The sequence below is a fragment of the Argopecten irradians genome, chromosome 4, assembly GCF_041381155.1.
Source record: "Argopecten irradians isolate NY chromosome 4, Ai_NY, whole genome shotgun sequence".
In the NCBI taxonomy this organism is placed as follows: Eukaryota; Metazoa; Mollusca; class Bivalvia; order Pectinida; family Pectinidae; genus Argopecten; species Argopecten irradians.
This window is the reverse complement of record NC_091137.1, coordinates 2,427,457-2,452,060: the sequence shown is the minus strand read 5'-3', so window position 1 is coordinate 2,452,060 and position 24,604 is coordinate 2,427,457. Positions and strand designations below refer to the sequence as shown.

The following is a 24,604-nucleotide window of genomic DNA, read 5'->3' as shown; positions in this document are numbered from 1 at the left end:
ATATTCTTGAATTAGGGTTTAGCTGTATACTCCAGCTGCCCAAGGTTATTCAGAACTGTAATGAGACCAGTAATTAGACATATCAAGAATTGTACAACGCCATATTAGATTCTATTGGGAGAGCTATTGTGACTTTATCTGTGGATTGTTACAACGCATTGTGTGGATTTATTCATATTGCCTGGAACTTAACAAATTATCTGCGGACATTCATTTTTCTCGTGGACTTGTGAACATTGTTAATTACAAGGACAATCGCATACAGATAAGTAGCACTTTAAATTCTCGTATTACTCTTGTACCACCACCAATTACTTAAGATATTCTAAACCATCTCTGTATAATATTGTATATATAAATAAATTTTGTTTTGAATTTAGCTGCTGGTTTCTCATTTCTGTTATTCTATCTGGTATCAGTATATCCGCCTGCACCCTCAACACTACAGGGACTACTATCACAATCCTATGACCCGAACGAACGCTTGCCGAACGATTCTCAGGCGGATCATCCTCGATACTCCACAGGTTAACATCATTGACATTATATCCACCATAGAATATTTCATAGCAAAAATGAAGGCAGTTCAGCAGCGTTCGAAATTAACGCCTGTCCATATGCCCTTTACCGGCAACTTTATAGTAAGGCAGACATTTTACCGTGCAACTGGTCCAGTTCTGAAAGAGTACTAAAGATAATATACAAAACAAAAAAGCAGTAACATTGTAAAAAGGTTGAAGAACAAATTGTACAAAACAGATTTTAGTAATATTCTGGTTTTCAGTCAACTTTGTTGAGAGCGCACGATACCAAAATAGATATGTGAATATTTTTGTAAGTAGAACTATAATTTGCTAGTATATAAACTACAAGGATGAATTGTAACTTTGTAAGGACCAGTAACTTTCAGTCAGGACCATAACTTTTAGTGTCAGTCGGTCCTTAGGACCAGCTGGTAAATGTCCTTCAGGGAGAACACTGCAGTTAAAGCGAAAATAAACCTAACCAATCATATACATACGCAGACTTCCTTCGATGATTTGAGCGACAGCGACCCTCCAACTTCAAAGCCACACAGTCAACCACAGTGTACTGTTATTCACTTCTTTTGGTGTACATCAAAGGACCACCAAACACCTGTCTAATCTGTGGTCGCCCACAAAGCCTGAAATTTAGATATGAATTGTGAAAAGGGGTGGGTATCACGACAGTGATAGTAACCACTGGGGTATTAAGTGTAGCATATGTTGGTAGGCCTATAATTTTTATTTATTTTTTTTTGTAAATGTCTGAATGGGGAGACCGCAATGAACCCTGAGAGAGATTGGTGGAACTGAACAGTTTTTCACTTTAGTACTAAATCGAAATTAGCCAAATATCTGGACTGAATAAGACATTAAATGATTTTTACGAAATACTTATGGTTTTATGTTTATACAGGAAAAGGAGACGGCTGTATAGACGTTGCTACTCTGCATCTGGTCCTCAGTATATTTGGCATGATAACAGCTACGATAAAATAGAGCCTTTTGGATTTGCCAAAAGTGGATGTATCGACGGATTTTCTAGGAAAATCATTTGATAAAACGTCTACCAAACAAACAACGATCCCCGAGTAATTGCTGGCTACTTTTTGGATGCAGCTCAAAGCTATTTTGACATACCAAAAATCGTCAGAACCGATGATGGTAGAGAAAATGTCTGCGTGAAGGAAATCATAGAATTTATCACAACCCCTGATGGCGAAAACCCTATCTACATATATCAGGATCAAGCCATTCTAACCAAAGAGTCGGATATTTTTTTACTTTAATCATATTTTATTGTAAAACACAACAGCCGTCTCCTAACATTTTAACACAATTAACATTTAATACCTGATGACTTAGATATCTTATACAGATTAAACAAATCAAATAATATTACTTTAAATAAATTTAATGATAACAGTGTAGTGAAAGCTTTTGTGTGTTTAAAGCTTATTTGTATGTTCAGAATCTTCCACTGGACCTAATATACGATTGCACATGTTCTAAAATTTTACAATTTACCTCCAAAGCCAAATTTTCATCACCAAAATGCAGCAAATTAAGGTGTATTTCCAGATTTTGCTTATTAATTTCGCTAATTAACTTTGTACGGGCATCTTTATAATTTGGACATTCTAGAAATAATGATAAGCATTTCACAGTTTGTACAACGAGAATTTTCGACTATATTTGAACGGATAAGATCGTCTTTTAGAGTGCTTCATTTGTGCCTCAAGTTGGTGTGAAAAATATTTAATTTTCTGTCACCATAGCTAAAATAAATTGGTTGGTGAAAGACTATTTGTTGGGAAAGTGCAATCTTAAAAGAAGAAATGGGTAATGACTTAATATCATTATCTAAATTATTCCAGTTTCTTAAAGTAGAAGGTAAGAAAGACCTGAGAGTGGAGGAGAGCCGATAGTTTGGAATACAAAAGTCGTTATTATTTCTTAGAGCATATAGATTATTTTTACCAACTGTGGGAGGTAATATATTCGAAAGAAAGTTAGGAGTATCATGCTTTTTCAGTCTTATTGGGATTGAAAGATACTAGCCATCTCTTTGCACACCTATTTATCTTTTGTAAATCGCTGTTAAGTGTATATTCAATATCTCAATGACGATGAGGGTTTTAATAGAACTGTATCGTTCGCAAAAAGACGAGTAGAAGATTCAAGCTCATCAGCAACATCGTTTGTGAAGATAACAAAAAGAAGTGTACCTAGTATTGAGCCTTGAGGGATTCCCGCCATAATCCTACCAATTTCGGAAGATAAATTATCAATTAATACTTTTTTTTGTCGATTACTAAGATAATTTTTCTGACCATAACAAGTTTCTGAAATACCATATGATTGTAATTTTATAAGTAGACCTTTGTGCCATACCCGGTCAACAGCTTAAAAGATATCACAAAAAATCATACAAGTATGTTTTTTCTTCCAGATTTATACAAATGTTATGAAAAATTTCGATCAATTGATATATACTGTTGAATTTCCCTACATAAAGCCCGATTGGAAAAATAACGAATTTTCAAGGAAATAATTATAGATATGCTTAAAAACTACCCTTTTAAATACTTTACCAACAGTTGAAAGAAGAGATATAGGTCGATAGTTAGAAATGGAGTGTTTATCTCCGTTTTCTAAAAGTGGCATTACTTTAGCAAGTTTCCACATACATGTATCTGGGAAAACACAAGACAATAGGGATAGATTAAAGAAAATTTCTAAAGGTTTGTAAACAGTGTCAGCAGTGTATTTAAGCATATGATGACTGATTCCATCATCACCCGATGCTAAACCAAGATTTAGATTTTTTTAAACATCACAAACCTCATTAGCATCTATAATCAAGGAATTAAAGTTACCATTAGTTTTTGTTTCTAAGAGTAGAGGTTCGGCATTATATATGTGGGTAATACTACAAAAATAATTATTTAGTGAATTTGCTTTATTTTTTTCATCAGCAGATAAATGACCAGTGTTTGGATCTATAAGAGTGGGGATAGAATCAGTTGTTCCTGAACTACCTAGAAGTTTCTTGACCAATTTCCAATAATTTCCGGTGTCTCCTTTATAAACGTGATCAATTACTTCACCTAAATTATCGTATAATGTCATCTTTTTATATTTTTTTTTATATTATTTACCTTATTTCGCTGAGTTTTGAAATTTGCTATATCTCTAGGACTCTTAGACGTTGTTGCTAATTTCCTTAACCTGTCTCTTAATCTCATGTTTTTTCTTAACTCAGAGTTCATCCATGGTTTATCATAAGGCCTAACAGTTACTTCTTTATTGGGTATACATCTATTTGCAAATTTGAAGAAAAAACTTTAAATTACCACAAGCAAAATGTACTGAATTACAGTTTTCAAAAAGAGAGTTCCAATCATAATCCCTAATCAAGTTATTGAATAGTTGAAAATTACCTTTATTGTATAATCACACTTTTCTTTTGAATACGGTTTTGTTTTAAACGGAATGGAGACATAAGCAATACAGGCTTCATGATCAGTATACAATTTGTCCGATTCAATAACAGACGAATTTATGCAGTGTAAGGAATCTGATAACGAAATAGGGTCTAACAAACTTGATCTAGTTTCACCTATTCGTGTAGGTTCACTAATAACATTTTTCATATCATGAGTGTTTATGATATCCACAAATACAATGTACATGATTCTGAGGGACACTAAGCATATCTACATTAAGATCTCCAAATAGAATAACATTACTTGAACTACTCTTGGCATTATCTAAGGATGATCTCAGGACAATCTATTGATATATATTGATAACTTTAATCAGCTAGCTGTACTAGAGTCATCCATTTTTTCCATTCATATTTAAAATTCTGCAGCTCTTGTCCACCTTTGCTAAAAAAATATATAATTTTGAATATTGTAGTATTCCTTGATTTCCGTGATAGCTACATATGGATTTAATCTTTTATTGAGACATCTACACTTCTATATATAGTACTTAATCAAAATGTGAATTACATTGTCTATTTCGTATGAAATCTGATTGTGATTTTGCAAAATTTAACCAAAAAGGATTCTTTCTTTATTAAAGTAAAATGGAATAATAAGTGCGTCAAAGAATGTTTCCAAATTTTGTAAAACAATTCTGCATTTCTTGACATTCCCACATAATTTGAATTATTGTTTCTTGTTCAAGATTACAAAGAGGACAGAGAGGCGAGGCAGACAATCCTATTTTAAACATTGAATGATTTTTGGTCAAGATATGATGTATTAATCTATATTGAAACTACTGAGGCTTAGAATTTACTGTTAAGGGAATTGTATAAATATCAATCCATTAGAATTTCATTTTTATTTAACTGAACCAAGTCTTCCCATTGTCTCCTCCCGGTAGGAGTAAAATTATTTTTGTCATTCTATATTATACAGATCTTTTAAGCCTGTTACATTCCTGACGAAAATTTTATATTAGTAGGAATAAAAGGATATTCTATCTGACATTTTTCTGAGTCAGCTTCATTCAGATATTTTCTGATTGCAGATAATAAACCCTGCTATTCTTAAAAAAAGATATTAAGCTGATAAATTTGTATAAATTCATCAAAACTGTAAAAAGTAAGTGTGTCACTATTCTTCATTAAGTCATTGGAGAGTTCTCCGACAATGTCAGCGTCAAATCTGACCAGCACAGAGAGGTATAATAGTGGTAACAGAGTTCTCCGACAATGTCAGCGTCAAATCTGACCAGCACAGAGAGGTATAATAGTGGTAACAGAGTTCTCCGACAATGTCAGCGTCAACTCTGACCAGCACAGAGAGGTATAATAGTGGTAACAAAGTTCTCCGACAATGTCAGCGTCAAATTTGACCAGCACAGAGAGGTATAATAGTGGTAACAGAGTTCTCCGACAATGTCAGCGTCAAATCTGACCAGCACAGAGAGGTATAATAGTGGTAACAGAGTTCTCCGACAATGTCAGCGTCAAATTTGACCAGCACAGAGAGGTCTAATAGTGTTAACAGAGTTCTCCGACAATGTCAGCGTCAACTCTGACCAGTACAGAGAGGTATAATAGTGGTAACAGAGTTCTCCGACAATGTCAGCGTCAAATCTGACCAACACAGAGAGGTATAATAGTGGTAACAGAGTTCTCCGACAATGTCAGCGTCAAATCTGACCAGTACAGAGAGGTGTAATAGTGGTAACAAATTTCTCCGACAATGCCAGCGTCAAATCTGACCAGCACAGAGAGGTATAATAGTGGTAACAGAGTTCTCCGACAATGTCAGCGTCAAATTTGACCAGCACAGAGAGGTCTAATAGTTCTAACAAAGTTCTCCGACAATGTCAGCGTCAAATCTGACCAGGGCAGAGAGGTATAATAGTGGTAATAAATTTCTCCGACAATGTCAGCGTCAAATCTGACCAGGGCAGAGAGGTATAATAGTGGTAACAGAGTTCTCCGACAATGTCAGCGTCAAATTTGACCAGAACAGAGAGGTATAACAGTGGTAATAAATTTCTCCGACAATGTCAGCGTCAAATGTGACCAGGGCAGAGAGGTGTAATAGTGGTAACAAAGTTCTCCGACAATGTCAGCGTCAAATCTGACCAGCACAGAGAGGTATAATAATGGTAACAAGTTCTCCGACAATGTCAGCGTCAAATCTGACCAGCACAGAGAGGTATAATAGTGGTAACAGAGTTCTCCGACAATGTCAGCGTCAAATCTGACCAGGACGGAGAGGTATAATAGTGGTAACAAAGTTCTCCGACAATGTTAGCGTCAATTCTTACCAGCACAAAGAGGTATAATAGTGGTAACAGAACAAGAGGACAGAAAGTTACAGGATGACTTCATGATTCATTCAATATCCCTTTATTTCATGAAAATAGAAATTTTACAAAATCATCTTTGACTTCGGCACAATTTTATCAATGTCAATGTGATGATGAAGGGTGGGACTCGGGATATGACATTCAAATTTCTAGACGGGCTTTAAACATCTGTAAGAATTACCTGAATCTACTTCCACAAATATCTCAAAAATGAGGGCAATCTTTAGCAAGGCAGTGTTGAGGAGATCTCAGTTCTCAAGTTAATTTATACGAGTCAACACTTAGTATCGGCCATCTCATTTTTACATCCTTGAATAACTGAATAGTCACAATAAATAGAGATGAACAGTTTTAGTCAGTTTTCATACTGAAAGCTACGTTGAAAACATATATCGGTATTTCATATAAGTAAATAATGAAATTGTTTTGAAACGAAGAAGATTGAACTGACCTGACATTACCATACGGATGTACCAAATAAGTAACTTGGCATCTGTAATGTTTTAGTACGGAACCTCTGACTGACAAACCTCACACTTATTTTATTTCGTTTCATCGAGAGAATCTTTAGTTTTGTCTTTGTAATAACATTTGTATGTTGAAATAGATGTTTAATCGATCAAAATTTGCCCTTCAATAAACTGGGATGGTACAAAAATGCACTCGACATTTAAAAACGATTTGTTTATCATCTTGCTGAGAAGGAAGCAACCGTGTCAAAGATATCATTATCTAAACACTCGTTAGATAATACCAAGGACAATCTATCTTGCATTTTGGGAAAACCCTCATAATAGTCAGTCCGGAAAAAAACATCACGACCATTTGTCTTGGAATATGCACCCATCTGCTGATGTATTCAGACTGTGGCGTTCATCATTTCAAACGGCAGGGATCCACATCCAATGTTTGCTCCTGACGTCAGACAGGTGCGCAGTAGACGCTGGTATTGAATCATTTTATTGACGTAATTTTATAATCGATTCGTAACTGTTACTGAGAAAGAAATAATTAACATTTTGGTATGATAAAGTGTGTGTTGACGTCACGACTAGATATTTTATTGTTATATCAAACCATTGATAAATAGCCTGTGTATATCAGGAAATATCTGTGTTATTTAAAACATGTCGTGTTATCGTGTTATCAGTTCAAAATGGCGCCCACCAGAGATTGAATATTGACCCGAGCTTAATATTATCTAGGTTAGATTTAACATTAAATGTACACATTATTATTATTATTTATGTTTGTAATTAAGCATATAAGAACAGAGATCTTTTTACTAATTCGAGATCGCCAAATAATTTACCCAAAAGTTTAAACATTATTACTTATATTACTTATAGTTATATACATTCTCAATATACCTGGACAATCTCATAGTAAAACAGGATGCAATATTACAGAACAGGTAATTTAAAACTTTGATGTACATCAAAATAATCATATAACGTTACACTGTGGTTGACTGTGTGGCTTTGAAGTTGGGCATAACTCTCTCTCTCTTTCTCTGAATTCTTCAAATGAGGGCTTTGCAGACCTGTAATATGTCAAATTTTTCCTCTGAATTGCCTTCAGTTTTGCTATGAAACAGTCCAGGGGTGGATATAAAGCAGGTAATAGTAACCCCTGGAGTATCGAGGATGCGTTATATAATGCTTATGGTATAGCTGCATACGGTCCATGACACAAACATTCCAGTTGAGCTTTTCCTGGCACTGAACAGATATCATTTTACACATATATGTATCTCAAAGTATTCATTCCCATGATTATATATGCTAAATCGTGCTCTAGTGGATCAGTTATCACTGTTCGATGGAAGTCAGCGCGAAATATGATTTTGTGTAATAACTTTGAATAGTTCTGTCTTAGGATGCACTTGGTCTGGTTTGTAGTGACAGTGGGGATAGTCGGCTGTGATACGCATGTCAGTAAGTACCTTCTCCGTATGTTTACATACTCTGTATTCAACGAATTCATAAAAAATTGGTGTGGCATGGTGTTCACTATGTATTTCGCTTTCCAATGTATTATGGTTGTTGTAAATGCATGTAGTGTAAAGATGTGAACATCATTTGTGACCACTTGTGTAAAATAGTTCTATCCTTCAAGTCAACATATTATAAAACGTGTCGTATGGCATTATGCTCTGTCAAAGACTATGTTCTCTTTCTTTAAATCAAGTTACTGTAAGTATGTTATCTATTAGATAACTGAGGCTGTAAAGGTTCACCATCTCTGTCTGAAAGTCTCAGCTCTCACATCCCACACAATTATTCTTGTGTAAAATATTTCTTCTATAGATCAGATTGTCTAAAGTTCGCCATTTTGTCTGATATTTTCAGCCCTAACATCGTACCCAGGTAGATGTATTCCTATCGGACAACAACTCTTCATTAATTGTACCATACATGGGGACAAAGACAAAGAAAACAATGACAACTTATTCATAAAAAAAAACGACCAACGCCTATCTGTAATTACCGAGAGGACATCAAGTATGATCTCACTCAACACAACCCTACGACAACACGGAATATATTATTATACATGTTGCAGAAAGCAATGTTCTGATGAAGGAGAATTCGATAGAGGTATCTTTGAAGTTGGAGGTGAATATTTATTATCTAATTCTTTTGACTTTTATTTCCTTTTTTCGGACAACACAGTTTATACATACTCTTACTCTCGTGTTTTGACTATTTTTACAAATATGTATGAATTAATAATAACAATAACAGATGTTGGCATATGTACCCCGGTACATGTCCAACTGTACCATTAAAGAGATGGCGAGAGAAATGGAGAACTGATAAAACTTATAATGACGCGTGTTAAAGACTGAAGCCTAAATCGGTGTATTCTAACATCATCATAATAACTGAAATCTTCCAATTAAATAATGTATTATAAAAGGATTAACTTTATTTTAAAGATGCTCCACCGCTGACAAATGGTATTTTTTCACTATAGAAAACAGTAGCAGATGATTTAGTATTTTCTTCAGTTACAAAAGTTACTTACTTTACACCATTACCACCATTGCAAAGTTTGAGCTTCTAATTTTACTTCCAGTTAAAAATATGAAAAATAATTAATTGCATCCCGAAAAAATTCTGTGTCACTATATCCTATTTTGATTGCGCATGCACCAAAGGCGAAATAAATTATTTCATATTATTTTTTGTGTTAATTAAACATATATATACACGATTAAACACCAATTATTGTTCAAATGAAGAATATCATTTATGCTCTGTCGGCGGTGGAGCATCTTTAAGCGAGCTTTTTTTAAATGAAAGTGTACTCATATTTTGTGTTATGCATTCATGACATATTTAGTAAACAAGTCAGTTCAAACGAATCCTTTTAATTCAATTTACAATACATAGCCTATAATATTTTCCAAAATTCAAAATTGAGATATTTCTTTTCTATCAAATCATTAAGCCGTTATGTCAGCCAATCAGAAGCGATGTTAAAACTCTAACATCATATTTTGCTTTATGGAATGCATGGTTAGTATCTTAAAATATCAGGTTTATTTTGGTGCGAGACGCTGAGATGACAAGTAAATTTAGGCCATTGAAGTCAATATAACACAATGTAGTGACAAATCCATATCGTCTTTAATCATAAACTATTGAAACGATGATATCGAATTACAATAAGCACGACATTGACAAAGACAAAAGTACTTTGAGAACCTTAAACGCTTCCCTTTTTATTGTAGATGAATCTCATGACCCGTTAAACTTCCATTGCATCATCAGGAATACTCGTGTCAGTTGCTCCTTTGAAATGCACGATTCCTGCGTGGAATGGGCGCTAAGTTACCACATGTCTGGGGAATCTGCTATACATAAGTACGAACTCAATGAAAGGCGTTTGAAAAAGCAGGTGGTCTTTCTGGATCAGTTTCTTTTTAATGTAGACGATTAAAGGCGACTAAAACTGAATCTAACGAGGTTAACCGAGCTTAAAGTGATTTGATTATAACAGACGAAAAGATGAATAATTCAAGAGATAATTCAGAAGAAAAGCAACACTTGAAAAAATTATATTTGCTGCATGATAGCTTGCAATTTCGTCAAAATCTATTTGAGTAGGTTTGACAACGATTGCTCTTATACGTAGTCTTGCCAATCTTTAAAGCCCATTCAGGAATACAAATTTATCATCTTAAATTAAATATAAGTTTAACTTGGTTTTATATAATTTTTACTGCTGGCGATCATTCATGAATGTTGTTAAATATTTTGTTTGTGCATATTGCAGGATTATCACCCTTGCAAGAAGGTATCAACTGTAACTGTATCACATCGGTTCTCTGAAAAATATGACGTTACGCTCATAAACACATGATGTCACAATCAATACCTACCCGAAAGGGCTGTCAGAGATTTCTTTAATATCCAAAGACGGGATAACTGTCATTAATATACAAGTACTAGAGCTTTTTTTAGGGAACAAAATGCAAATTTTTACATTATCCAATGTTGTACTAAACAGAGGTACCTGTACAAACAGTGTCAGGAAGTCGCTACTCTGTGTCGAGCCCAATGATGAACGCCAAAGCTACAGATCTGTAAGTAGTTCTATAACGAGAGAGTAATTTAAGTCCATGTACACTTTCTACCTTTGATACATCGAATTTCCTTCAATTTTAGGGGCGGGGGTTGGAATGACAAAATGACATTATGTCCTATTTCAATCACATTAACCGTCATACTTATGTTCATCCTCGATACTACAGTGGTCACTATCACTCTTGTTATATCTACCCCTGGAATATTTCATAGCAATAATGAAGGCGGTTAAGGAGAAACAAATTACCAATAAAGATTATATAGACAGTGACGCACCAAGAGAAACTACAAAGTAAATCACAGTGTACTGTTATTCTATTATCTACATCAAATGACCAAACTACCTGTCCCATCTAGGGTCACACACGGAGCCTTCAGTTTTCTGATGAAATATCCGAGGATATAATGACAGTAATATTAACCCCGAAGTATAGCTAATGTTATAAAGACATTATATTTTCTAGCTAACGAAGAGATGCCAGGATAGGCCCAAGGAGATCCAGACGACATGTTTACTTCCTGATGCTGTCAGAGACGAACAATACCAAATACATGTAGAGAGGACGAGTCCCTTCACCAAAACGTCATTCCAATACAACATCACTACAAACGTAAAGATAGGTCAGTTTATATCAATATCCATAACATATTTCGTAATGGTAGAGAAATCAGCAACGGAAGAAAATACAGCAAACCTTCAGTATGACTGGAGATTCTCGTGGGGATTTATATTCACGACTTTGCAGGAAATGGAAGTGGTGAAATATAATTCTCCCAGCAATAGATGTTGCAATATAAGTGTCCTTATAGGAAATGGTAGTGGTGAATTATAATCCTCCAAACAGTAGATGATGTAATATAAGTGTCCTTATAAGGAAATGTGTCCTTTTATCTGTATACGACATTTTATTTTGTTTTTATCAAAACTACTTTGTTGTGTGTTTTCATCGCAAAACCGAATATCTTTTAGCATGGCATTATGTATATAGTAAACATATATATTTGTATTCCAGAGGAAATGGGATCACTACGGAGTTTCAAAGTGAACTCCACGTCCTCTACCACAGCCACATTAACTTGGCGTTTTCCTAACAACCCTGCCTACTATAGATATGGGATAACTTGTAGCATATCACACAGCACAGCACCGAGCACTACAAAGGTAGAACCTCCGTCACATAAACAATAAAACTTGTAAAATGGCCACCAGATGGTGACATCTAGTATCTACATGGAACATGTCATAAAAAAAGAAATGAAATGTCATACTGAATAAGGCATAGCATTGTGCATATCAAACAAAGGAGACACTTTGTAAAATAAAGAAAACTATGAATAGAATTAACCTAAACTCTGTCAGAAAACCAAGATATTAAAATATCTAGGGTTCCCCATATCACTATCGCAAATAGTGTATTTTCATTTACTTGTCCAATACATTTCATTTATAAATCGCTAGTAAGGATACAAATGTGGAATTCCTTACAATTTTAGCGCTGGGAAAGCGGGAAAGATGTACGTTATACAATAGAACAGCTGAAACCCTTCCGAAGTTACACAATTCGAGTTAGATGTCGCTTTACTGAAAGCCAATACTGGTCCCAGATTAGCACTGTCCAGTGTTCTACACAACAGGATGGTAATGTATAGTTTTGTCAGGCATTCCTATTAATTTAGCAGAATGAGTGTTCTGTTGTTTTCGGACCAGATCTATTTCTAGCAGTTTGTAAATGTATAGTTTTACTTACATTAAAGCGTCCAAGGACAGATACTTTAATAAGTTATCACTTTGGCATGCCGATGCATTTGTATGTAAGCTCAGAAACCAGGAATATTGATCTGTGGTATAAATGCAATTATATTTTCATGGGATATCTGTTAACATAGAACATGATGCAACAAATCAATTATTAACAGTTGATATATATACAATAAAATAGTCTTATGTGTGCTTTGCAGTTCCAATGTATGGGCCTAAAGGAAGCCCAACATCATACTCTATATATCAGAATCAAAACAAAACTTCAACTTTGGCTTTTTATATAAAGGTATGTGTATTTTATCACGTGATATTCAATAAAATATCGGTTGTTTATTTTTAGTTCTGCATTTCATTTTATCATATTTATTTTTATAATTGTAATATTGACCGGAAACAAGAAGGTAATACATTGGTATTATTATTTGTGCCCCATGAAGTTCGTTACACATACAACAACACTTATCGTTTAAAATGTAGAAATGCATGCTATTTAAGCATACGTTAACTCTTCCAATTATTTATTATTTCTACGCATTTCTTTGATTTTCTGTGTAGTAGCATCAAGTCCGTAACACAGACAACAACACTTATCATTAAGGAAAGCATGGTATTTAAAATCTCATGTTAACTCTTCCAATCATTTATTATTTTGATTTCATTTATTTGAATTTCTGTGTAGTGGTTTCCTTACGTCATTGATTTCGAGTGTTAGGTAAATATGACCCTGTTATTGTTTGTCTTTCAGCCTCCTCCCTCTGACACAATCAACGGTGTATTGACAGGCTATGAACTCCAGGTAAATACCAGCCTGAGAGTTCTGACTAGGAGGTTTCCAGTGACAACGACGCTAATGATAGAGGACATACCGGATGTTACCATGGGCCTATACGCGGACGTATGGTCACTGACAGTGGTCGGCAAGTCACGTGATAGTCTTCATTTCAACATTGATCCCACAGATGTTGGTAAGTAAATCACTATTTCTCATGGCGGATTATTAGGACCGGGTAATACGACATAATCAAACGTCATCATATGCTTATACAATTGCCGCCAACCTTTGGAAATTAACAAGTGAAATGAACCCAAACATCCACATGATAATAAAACTAATAATGATCTCTAATAGTGAAGGAAATATTCCCTCCGATCAATATATGAAATATCTGTACATCTGAAAGCGAGTGTAAATATACACTGAAAATATGTCACTGATATTAATTATGCAACGCCAAAGTTGGTCTCTCAACTCAGAGGTATATGAACATTGTAGGACTAAATGTGTCATAGGGTCCGTGTACAGAAACCCACATTTATGAGATAATTCTATTGTATTCAGATTACGTATATTTATAACTATTTTCATTATATAATGTATCATTTCTTTGTACTGAGGGAACAAAAGTTTAAGTTCGATGTGTAGTTCACGACACCTTGTAAAGTCTGTATCAATTCTGTTTCTATTTTTATTCGTTTTTTATTTTTTTTTATTTGATATTACAAATTATATTTGAATATTATTATTATCACCATGCAGGTTTCCAGCGTGTCGACTCTGTTAGTGTCACAGAATTCTCTGATCGTCATCATTTTCTTGTTAGAATCCAACACAACCGTATCGCCTTATCCAATACACACTTGACGTACATCTACCATTGGTGTGAGACGAACGGCCAAGATTATGACTGTAACGACAGGATTGTTATCTACTGTACAGTACGTATGATATTCTGGTGTCTGGAAATTACTACTAATTTACTGAAGGGGGACAATGTTTTGGCATACTCTCTCACAACTTTATTTAAATTATTTATTGCAATATCTTTATGGGGCTCCTAAAGTAAAACTAAACTAGATTTTTCCCCAGATCATACCTTTATTTACATTCATGTACACAGTTTAGATTTGATGTCTTCTTTCATAGAAATAAAACGTGAAGATAAATTTAGATATTGTCTACTAGAACACACAATCATATTGATACGCAACATTTACCGGATTGTCTCCCTTCTAATTTGTATGTTGTGTGCATGTTTTAATTTCGTTTTTTTTCCCTTTTATTTTTAATTATTGTTAATTTGTTTTTATGGTTTTTTCCACTGAAGGCCCATTACGATTTTGCTTACTCCAATGAATCAAAGAAGACAATTGTTATTCCAATGGAATCTCAATGGAACCATTCCTGGGTGTTTGGAGCCTCCGTTTTATCCGCAGGATCTACAGGGGGCATACGATGGGAGAAGTGCACATTACCTTATGGTAAGTATATGGATACAGTTATGTAAGATGTAAAAGCCACACACTATTAGAGGTTAATAGTAGAAGTAGTAATAATACCTTGTAATAATACGATGGTACGTTGGCACGTGCTTGACCCATTTTACCTTTATTTTACAGGGTGGAGCAATACGTCGGTCTCATATTCGTTAACGAAAAAAGGTATGTTTTTCTAATGTTTATTTTATGAATACTGAAAGTACATATGTAGTTATTTGAAAAACAAAAAGACAAAAAAACAAGAGTTAGAGAGAGAGTTAGAGAGAGAAAAGAAAATCTACTGCAAGAATGCTGTTTTTATGTAGTTCCAGAGCTACGTCGACCAAACACTGTGATTTAATTTCAGAACAACCACTTTACGCGCTAATTGCTCTTGCGCCTGGAATTCTGGTAATGGCGGCCATATTCTACTTCATCAGGTAACCAAGTTTTATTTTACTCCGTGTGTGACAAATTTAATGTCCTATTAACAGTCATTACGAGACATTAACAGTCATTACGAGACATTAACAGCCATTACGAGACACTAACAGTCACTGCGAGACACTAACAGTCATTACGATACACTAACAGTCATGACGAGACATAATCAATCATTACGACTACGATATATTAACAGCCATTATGAAACACTAACAATCATAACGATTACGGGACATTAACAGTCATTACGAGACACTAAGGGTCATTACGAGACACTAACAGTCATTACGAGACGTTAACAGTCATTACGAGATACTAACAATCATTACGAGACACTAACATTTATTACAGGCATTTCGAGACACCAACAGTCATTACTAGACAACAACAGTCATTACGAGACACTAACAATTATTACGAGACACTAACAGTCATTACGAGACACTAACAGTCTTTACGAGACACTAACAATCATTACGAGACACTAACAGTTATTACATACGAGACACTCACATTCATTACGAGATACTAACAATTATTACGAGACATTAACAGTCATTGGTATATAATAGGGATAAGGTTATTATTTCATTTACATTTTTCATTGATTTTATACATCAAATGAACTGGAAATCACACTAGGCATGTGTGTATCAAAGTGATGATGTGTGTCTCATGATAAAATATCCCACCTACTTGTTCTCCACTACGAACTGTACACAAGTATTAATGACCGTATATGACTAACCGTGTTTAACCAATGTTGTCTTTATAGGAAAAAACTAACACGCGATTGCGCAACATATGATTTTGAACTGCCAGGTGTTGAACACGTAAGTTTTTTTTATTCATTGTCATCAACAATTACAGTCGTATCCTAATTGGTGTGAGCATTAGCTTATTCTTTGATATATATATTTCGTAAAAAAAAAGAAATATTCATCAAAGTATCGTTTAAAATACACGAGTCTGGCTGCACTATTTAATATCATATCCCTTGTGTAGACTACCCGGATATTGTCAGGCTAATGGTAGAGGGAAATATATCATACAACTCAAACAAACATGAATACTGATGATGAAACTGGGGAGAAAAACTACCTCACTGGTATTGTGTTATTAACAGAAAGTTCTTTTTGATTTTTTTTATATCCGCACTATTTTTTTTGTCTTGCTGGCTCTTTTCCAATTTTCATTGAGTGATTCTTGTAACACTTTTTAAAAGCTTACTGTAATTCTCATTAAAATGGGAGCTTGGCCCCAATGGACCGAACTGACTTGATAACGGGTTTTGTTCTTGTTGTGCAATCCTGTTATCCATAGCAACTGACGTTGATTTCTACATTATTGTAGGAATATAGATGTTGTGATGAGTCTAAATGACAATATAAGGCCATGGGCTAGGAGGGTCCCACATGCACCCCCCCCCCAAACCTCCGAACCAATATTTTTCTTAACCCTTATGACCCACTGATCACAAATCAAAATGTTAACATTGCATAAGTTGGGATGAACTTCCGGTTATGACGTCATCAAGATGGCCGCCATCTCAAATTTCACTAAAAATGAAAAATAGTCATAACATTGACATTTTTCAACCGAAGCAGACATATGAGGTATCAAAATGACCACAATAGAACACGAAAAACATATCAGAACCAAATAACCAAATATATGTAGTGATTTTTACGCAGGAAGTGAAAAAATAGGATTTTAAGCTCAAAAATGGTAATTTTTTAGTATTTTTTTCACATTTTGCTTGACGCAGCAAAAACGTTTTCCAACCGCAAGCTATTATTTCTAATTAGTTTTTTGTCCGCTTATAAAATCTGTTTAAACAAAAATAACAAAAAACCCAATGTTAACATTGTGTAAGTTCCGTTTATGACGTCATCAAGATGGCCGCCATCTCAAATTTTACTAAAATATGAAAAATATTCATAACATTGACATTTTTCAACTGAAGTAGACAAATGAGCTATCAAAATGACCACAATTGAAAAACAAATACATATCAGGACCAAATCATCCAATATATGTAGCGATTTGTACGTAGGAAATGAAAAAAATAAGATTTTAAGCTCAAAAATGGTAATTTTTCAGCACATTTTTCATATTTGTCTTCATGCAGCAAAAATGTTTCCCAACAATTATTATTGATCATAATCAGTTATTTGATCTCTTGTCAATCAGTTAAAACAACAACAAAATATATAGAAATGTAAAAGAGAATTATTGTTATACCATCATTTGGTTTACAAAGCATCAGCGTTTGCGTATACAGGTCATATAATAGTGTTTTTTCCCCAAACCGCCGACACTACAGTTTCCTGGTGTCTTAGAATTTCCTGAATATAACAGTGGCTATTGAAAATTTAAATCTTAACAAAGAATTTTAAGTTGGCTGAATATCTAAGTGGGACTTCAAAATAATTCACTTTCATGTTCGAAATGTTGTACACTAGTAGCGTCTCAAACTGAATTATTACAGCTAAATGCTAACTAATAGCTATATGGTATCAAATTAAACCTGAGGTAATTCTGTCATACCGTAAATACCATGACACTTTCCGAAACGTTTTGTGCCTTTTAGAATGAGCACATCCAGTGTTATTTCCTGTGAATAACGTCAGGAAATGTCAGGTGGTTACTTAACAGTGTCACATATTTCTTTCACTAGTTCTTTGTCTTCGATAGCGATGAGCTGATGAGCTGATGTGACATTACATTACCGGGTTGCTATCGTGGTTGTAGCTTGTCAGCCGTCTATGGCCAGAGTTAACATAAGAAACATCAGTTTCAGGGATGTAGGAGCTCTTCCTGTTTCCAACCTAGTGATTCAAATATCGTATATGATGTTCCAGACTATCAGATCCACATTCTGCGAAGGTTTAAGCTGGTTCTCCTTATTTCGTATGAAGCACGATTTCTCATTCTTGTGAACCTTCAGTGACCATAGATGGCACAGGTGGATTCTTTGAGGTCATAAATGAGGTCTGCAGTGAAGTTCCACTATTTGCTAAGTCTGGAAAGCACTGTAGAAAACATTTTTTTCTGGAGAGTCTTCAATGGTCTCTTTACGCATACACCAGATGTGACACAACCAGCACCTTCAAGGGAGTGGGAAAGGTCAGACCAATGAAAAACATTTAACATTAATGGCCTCATTAATGACCTCGATGATATCACCTGTGACATTTATGGGCGCACGAGGGTCCACGAGATTAATGAATGGTACTTCATACAAATTATGGAGCTATGTGCTAAGGAGAACCAATTCCACCATTCGAATAATGTGGATCTGGTGTAGTTTCAATTATGCCGAAGAAGTCTGGAACAGCATATACGACATGTGAGAATGTGAGGGAGATCCTACATCTCTGAACCTATTGTTCCTGATATGAACTCTGGCCAAGGATGGGTTATGAAAGATGACAGGATAGAACAACATTGGTAATGTACTGTCACATCAGCTCAGCGACAATGAAGACAAAGCTATGGCTTTCGACAAATTTGTTACTGATATCTCGATTATTCTGATGATTTGGACTACCAGCTACCCGACATGCCGAGCCTCTTCAGTGGATGGAGCAGTGAGGCGAGAAAGCACGCACAATGATAATATATAATGTTTATCATTAAGAACTAGTGAAAGAAATATGTGATACTGTAGTTACCATCTAACATTTTGCCTATGCTATGCATAGGAAATAAACAATGAATGTTCTCATTTTCAAAGACACAAACATTCTGGAAAATGATATAAACAGAAACACAGGCTTGGGTTACATTTGTTACTCTATCAGTAAGTGTTGTGCTGTAATAATTATTTTTGAGACGCTGGTCAGCGTCAGCGGTTTTGAGTTCTAAAAAATAGCATATGCCCATTGTACGCACCTGGTGATGTTTTGTAAACAAAATGAGGGTATAACAATAATTATCTTTTGCATTTCTATATAGTTTTGTTTTTGTTAGTGTTTTCATTGATTTGTTGATTGATAAGAGATCAAATAACTGATTACGAATAATAATTTGTTGTTGGGAAATATTTTTGCTGCGTGAAGACAAATATGAAAAAATTGCTGAAAAATTATCATTTTGAGTTTAAAATCTTATTTTTTCATTTCCTACGTACAAATTGCTACATATATTGGATTATTTGGTCCTGACATGTACTTGTTGTTCTATTGTGGTCATTTTGATACCTCATTTGTCTACTTCAGTTGAAAAATGTCAGTGTTATGAATATTTTTCATTTTTAGTGAAATTCGTGGTGGCGGCCATCTTGATGACGTCATAACCGGAACTTATACAATGTTAACATTGGTTTCTGTTGTTGTTTTTGTTTAAACTTAATTATAAGTGGACAAAAAACCAATTAAAAATAATAGTTTGCTGTTGGAAAACATTTTTGCTGAATCAAGTAAAATATGAAAATTTACTAAAAAATTACCATTTTTGAGCTTAAATTCGTATTTTTCCACTTCCTGCGTAAAAATCACTACATATATTTGGTTATTTGGTCCTGATATGTTTTTCGTGTTCTATTGTGGTCATTTTGATACATCATATGTCTGCTTCGGTTGAAAAATGTCAATGTTATGACTATTTTTCATGTTTTAGTGAAATTTGAGATGGCGGCCATCTTGATGACGTCATAACCGGGTGTTCATCCCAACTTATGCAATGTTAACATTTTCATTTGTGATCAGTGGGTCATAAGGGTTAAGAAAAATATTGGTTCGGAGGTTTGGGGGGGGGTGCATGTGGGACCCTCCTAGCCCATGGCCTAATAGTTTCCGCTATTCATAGCCGCTATGAAAATTAGAAAAATACATCCAATCCCTATACATATACAGTATAATTTACCTCAACCACCGGCCCTTGCCTATCCGGATCTTTGTGTAATCCGGTATAATTGTTTGCCATTGTCTGACCTCTTAATTTATAGTTATTAAACTGGTATAATTGTATGGCATTGCATGACTTCATAATGTATAGCTATTATACTGGTATAATCTGGAAACCTGGCTACACCGGCTAAATATGATGACCGCAGTGACATCCGAAATAGACAAGTTACAATGTTTGGAATGTCGATTTTGTATATTGACACTAAACACATATGGTATGTCATACTTCTAAAGTATAGACGTATCGTTACAGGTCAACCAGCAGCGTGGCCCAGTCCACATGGAAGCGTGTGAATCTATCTGCCGACTGGAGCCTGTAGAAGAGGAGCCTGAGGAGACGAGGAGTTCTGAATACAGCCGTCTACATCCTACAGGTCATGGATTACCAGGTGAGGAGACGAGGAGTTCTGAATACAGCCGTCTACATCCTACAGGTCATGGAGTACCAGGCGAGGAGACGAGGAGTTCTGAATACAACCGTCTACATCCTACAGGTCATGGATTACCAGGCGAGGAGATGAGAAGTTCTGAATACAACCGTCTACATCCTACAGGACATGGATTACCAGGCGAGGAGACGAGGAGTTCTGAATACAACCGTCTACATCCTACAGGTCATGGAGTACCAGGCGAGGAGACGAGGAGTTCTGAATACAACCGTCTACATCCTACAGGTCATGGATTACCAGGCGAGGAGACGAGGAGTTCTGAATATAACCGTCTACATCCTACAGGTCATGGATTACCAGGTGAGGAGATGAGAAGTTCTGAATACAGCCGTCTACATCCTACAGGACATGGATTACCAGGTGATAGCGGAGTGATGTCCCCATTTGTGGGGCCCAACAAGGCAAGTTGTAGCTGGAATCCAAGGGTAAGATCATCTCTCACCAACTTACTTGGATCGCGAAAATTTGCGGAAGTAAATCGCACTTGAAAAAACAGTTGGTTTATATCAGCCAGATTTATACGACAAATCGTCGATTACTCAGAGAATAAATCCTGCCATACATTTCTACTCATAATTCAACAACATTTTACTCTTATTGTATTTTTCGGCAGATTGTTCTATTTCAAAAATTTCTTTAAAAAAAATGGATCATGCAATATTTATCAGTACCTTTAGTAATACACTAATTGGTTAGTATCCAACACTTATAGATGATAGATGAACAGATTTTAATTTACCAATGAAAATTGAAATTAACTACATCCGTGATAATATCTAAGGTCTGTCATGGCTGTATCTAAGGTCTGTCATGGCTGTTTTCAAGCCTCGCAGTGCAAGCTCAGCTACGCTTAGATATTCATTTAGAAAGATTTTGTTAAAGTTTCATGCATAACCCATTCTATCTCAGCTGAGTACGTTGTTTCATATAGTGTGCGCTTGGAGCTTTGTTCAACTTTCGTTCCTTTCACATCATTTCCAAACTTTTCATTAGGGTGTAAACAGAACTATATGGGATGGACTTAATTTTACACGTATCGGATTCTGTAAGTGGTAAACCAAATCCAGGTCACGATCAAGAAATCATTATTGAACAACAGGTTTTGGATTCCGTAAGTGATATACCCAAAACCTAAAATGGTCTTGTTATAGCTATCGAATTTGAAACAGTTGGAGTATTTTTTAACTTGTTCTTCGAATCATTGCTTTATCTATTATTTATAGTTTTACTTCTTATTGATTCATTTTTTGTTATTGCTACCGTTGTTCTCCAACGAAACTTTTGATGATGAATCATTTCCATGCTTAAATATTTTTATTTTGTAATTATTGTTAATGAGAAATGATAAATGATAATGAGACAATGCAGTTTTTTCATGTAGAGAGATGATAATGCTGGTCGATGGACAAGAGTCATGTTCACAAATCAACTGAACAACGATAAACTATCTGAGTTACAAGAAACTGCGAATGGCACCTTTTTGCATTTTGAATATAGTCGTCTTCATCCAGGAGACAACACCGGGAGCAGTACTGCCGTGTCTGACAACGAGTTGTGTCCCTCTGAAGATAGGGAGGCATGTGAGGTAAAGATAAAATATCAATTAATGCTAGTAAGGGCGCCTTTTATTTTAACTTTCATGCTAATAACCAATTTATGATAGTATGGGCGCCTATCATTCTAACTCTCCTTGCTGATAACCAATTTATGTTAGTATGGGCGCCTATCATTTCAACTCTCCATGCTGATAACCAATTTATGTTAGTATGGGCGCCTATCATTTTAACTCTCTATGCTGATAACCAATTTATGTTAGTATGGGCGCCTATCATTTTAACTCTCCATGCTGATAACCAATTTATGTTAGTAAATAGTTTGGATCCCTTTGATCTCCCACACAGCTCGGCGACCAATCAGGGAACAGTATCGGCGTGAGTGTAACACTTTGATTGACTAAAAGTTTGGAAAGAAGGCTGGGCCACTGTTTGTCGCATTTTTTTTCTTTTCAATTTAATAGTTTGTACCATTACTTTATAAGTGATCTTCTTCCTTATTTGTACCGATACACATAAATTCACGATACCAGAAAAATGAATGATTTGCTAATTGTGTTCTCTCTTCCCTCTGCCTACATATTGCCTAGATTTTAATCCAGTTTAAAATGCGTTTTGCAAATTGAAATCTGTAACCAAACATGCAGGGACTATATACATATACGTGTATGTTAACATTTGCTTAGGCAATCTTAAAGTATGAAGTTCTGAAGCTCTGCATGAAATATCCTTGGCAGACATGCAACATTACTGTCGAGATATTTGATATTTGAATGTAATCTTTGAATGTTAAAATTCTATCATGTTTTGAATATTCCGAAAGTTCCATATTTGTAAATTTTCAGATCAACAAAAATGATTGGTTGAACTATTTTTAATAAACTGTTAAAAAAGTTATTTCTTTCATAAATCATTTTCGTCTGGTGTATTAGCTTTTTAACTTATAAGGCAAATTTTCAATAATTGATACATGTACATGGTTATAAAATATTATTTCCCTACTTTATGTTACACATAAAAAAGAAGTTGGTTACAAACTGCACGCTGTGTTTAACGAAAGAGAACATTTAAATATTATCCAAACAATAGTAAAGCAAACAAAAAAGCCATGACTTTTACCGTCAAACGTTGGTCCCGCCTACAAGCAAAACTATTAGTCTATCAAAGTGTTACGCTCACGCCGATACTGTTCCCTGATTGGTTGTTCCAGTCAGAAACGTTATGTAAACTGAACGTCGCCGAGCTGTGTGGGAGATCAAAGGGATCCAAACTATTTACCGTTACAAGTTTTGCTAAATAATAAGCGGTATCGCTGTAGTATACCTGATATAGTGATGGTGAAGATATAACTGGTAAAATTGAAGGTAGCTAGGTCAAAGGAGAACATAACAAATACGTGGAACCTGTTTACTAGAACTATTATTACTGCAATATAACCTATTTACCAGAATATGTTGCTTAAAATAAGAAAATATTATCAACATGTTTCTGGTTAATTGACTGTGCGCTATCTAACAAATCCTGTCAGAAACAAGATCAGCAAACAGAAATGAGGAAACCTTTAAACAGACGTTCATCCTATGTATGTATTCCTGGAGACACTCGGTGTCCTTCCAGCACCACCACCAATAAGGAGGAGGAACCATGCACACAAAGCTGTGAATCGGACGATTCTGTTTGGGTCGAATTCAAAGCAGTAAGTCTTATTGAAAAAATGCAATGACAAGGTGCCTTGATCTGTTACATATTCTTTAATTAGGCGCATTGATCTGTTCTGTTACATATTCATTAATTAGGTGCATTGATCTGGTACATATTCATTAATTAGGTGGCTTGATCTTGTACCTATTCATTAATTAGATACCTTGATCTGTTACATATTCATTAATTAGGTGCATTGATCTGGTACATATTCATTAATTAGGTGCCTTGATCTGGTAGCTATTCATTAATTAGGTGCCTTGATCTGTTACATATTCGTTAATAAGGTGCCTTGATCTGTTACATATTCGTTAATTAGGTGCCTTGATCTGGTACATATTCATTAATTAGGTGCCTTGATCTGTTACATATTCATTAAATAGGTATCTTAATCTGGTACAATATTCATTAATAGGGCCTTGATATGTTACATATTCATTAATTAGGTGCCTGATCTGGTACATATTTATTAATAAGGTGCCTTGATCTGGTACATATTTATTAATTAGGTGCCTGGATCTGGTACATATTCATTAATTAGGTGCCTTGATCTGGTGCATATT

The 24,604-nt window shown here is 35.0% G+C and overlaps 1 protein-coding gene across 1 annotated transcript; it reads left to right on the top strand.

Moving 5' to 3' along the window:
• Nucleotides 1-7,121: 7,121 nt before the first annotated feature.
• On the top strand, nt 7,122-24,369 carry LOC138322033 (uncharacterized). Its single transcript, XM_069266089.1, has 19 exons — nt 7,122-7,297; nt 8,247-8,305; nt 8,720-8,986; nt 10,108-10,240; nt 10,887-10,962; nt 11,428-11,584; nt 11,977-12,125; nt 12,458-12,602; nt 12,923-13,011; nt 13,471-13,690; nt 14,263-14,441; nt 14,831-14,984; nt 15,123-15,164; nt 15,349-15,421; nt 16,201-16,258; nt 20,592-21,188; nt 22,169-22,372; nt 23,869-24,036; nt 24,361-24,369. Exons 1-19 carry the CDS (start codon nt 7,206-7,208, stop codon nt 24,367-24,369), a joined length of 2,871 nt encoding a protein of 956 aa, XP_069122190.1. The 5' UTR covers nt 7,122-7,205.
• Nucleotides 24,370-24,604: the final 235 nt, after the last annotated feature.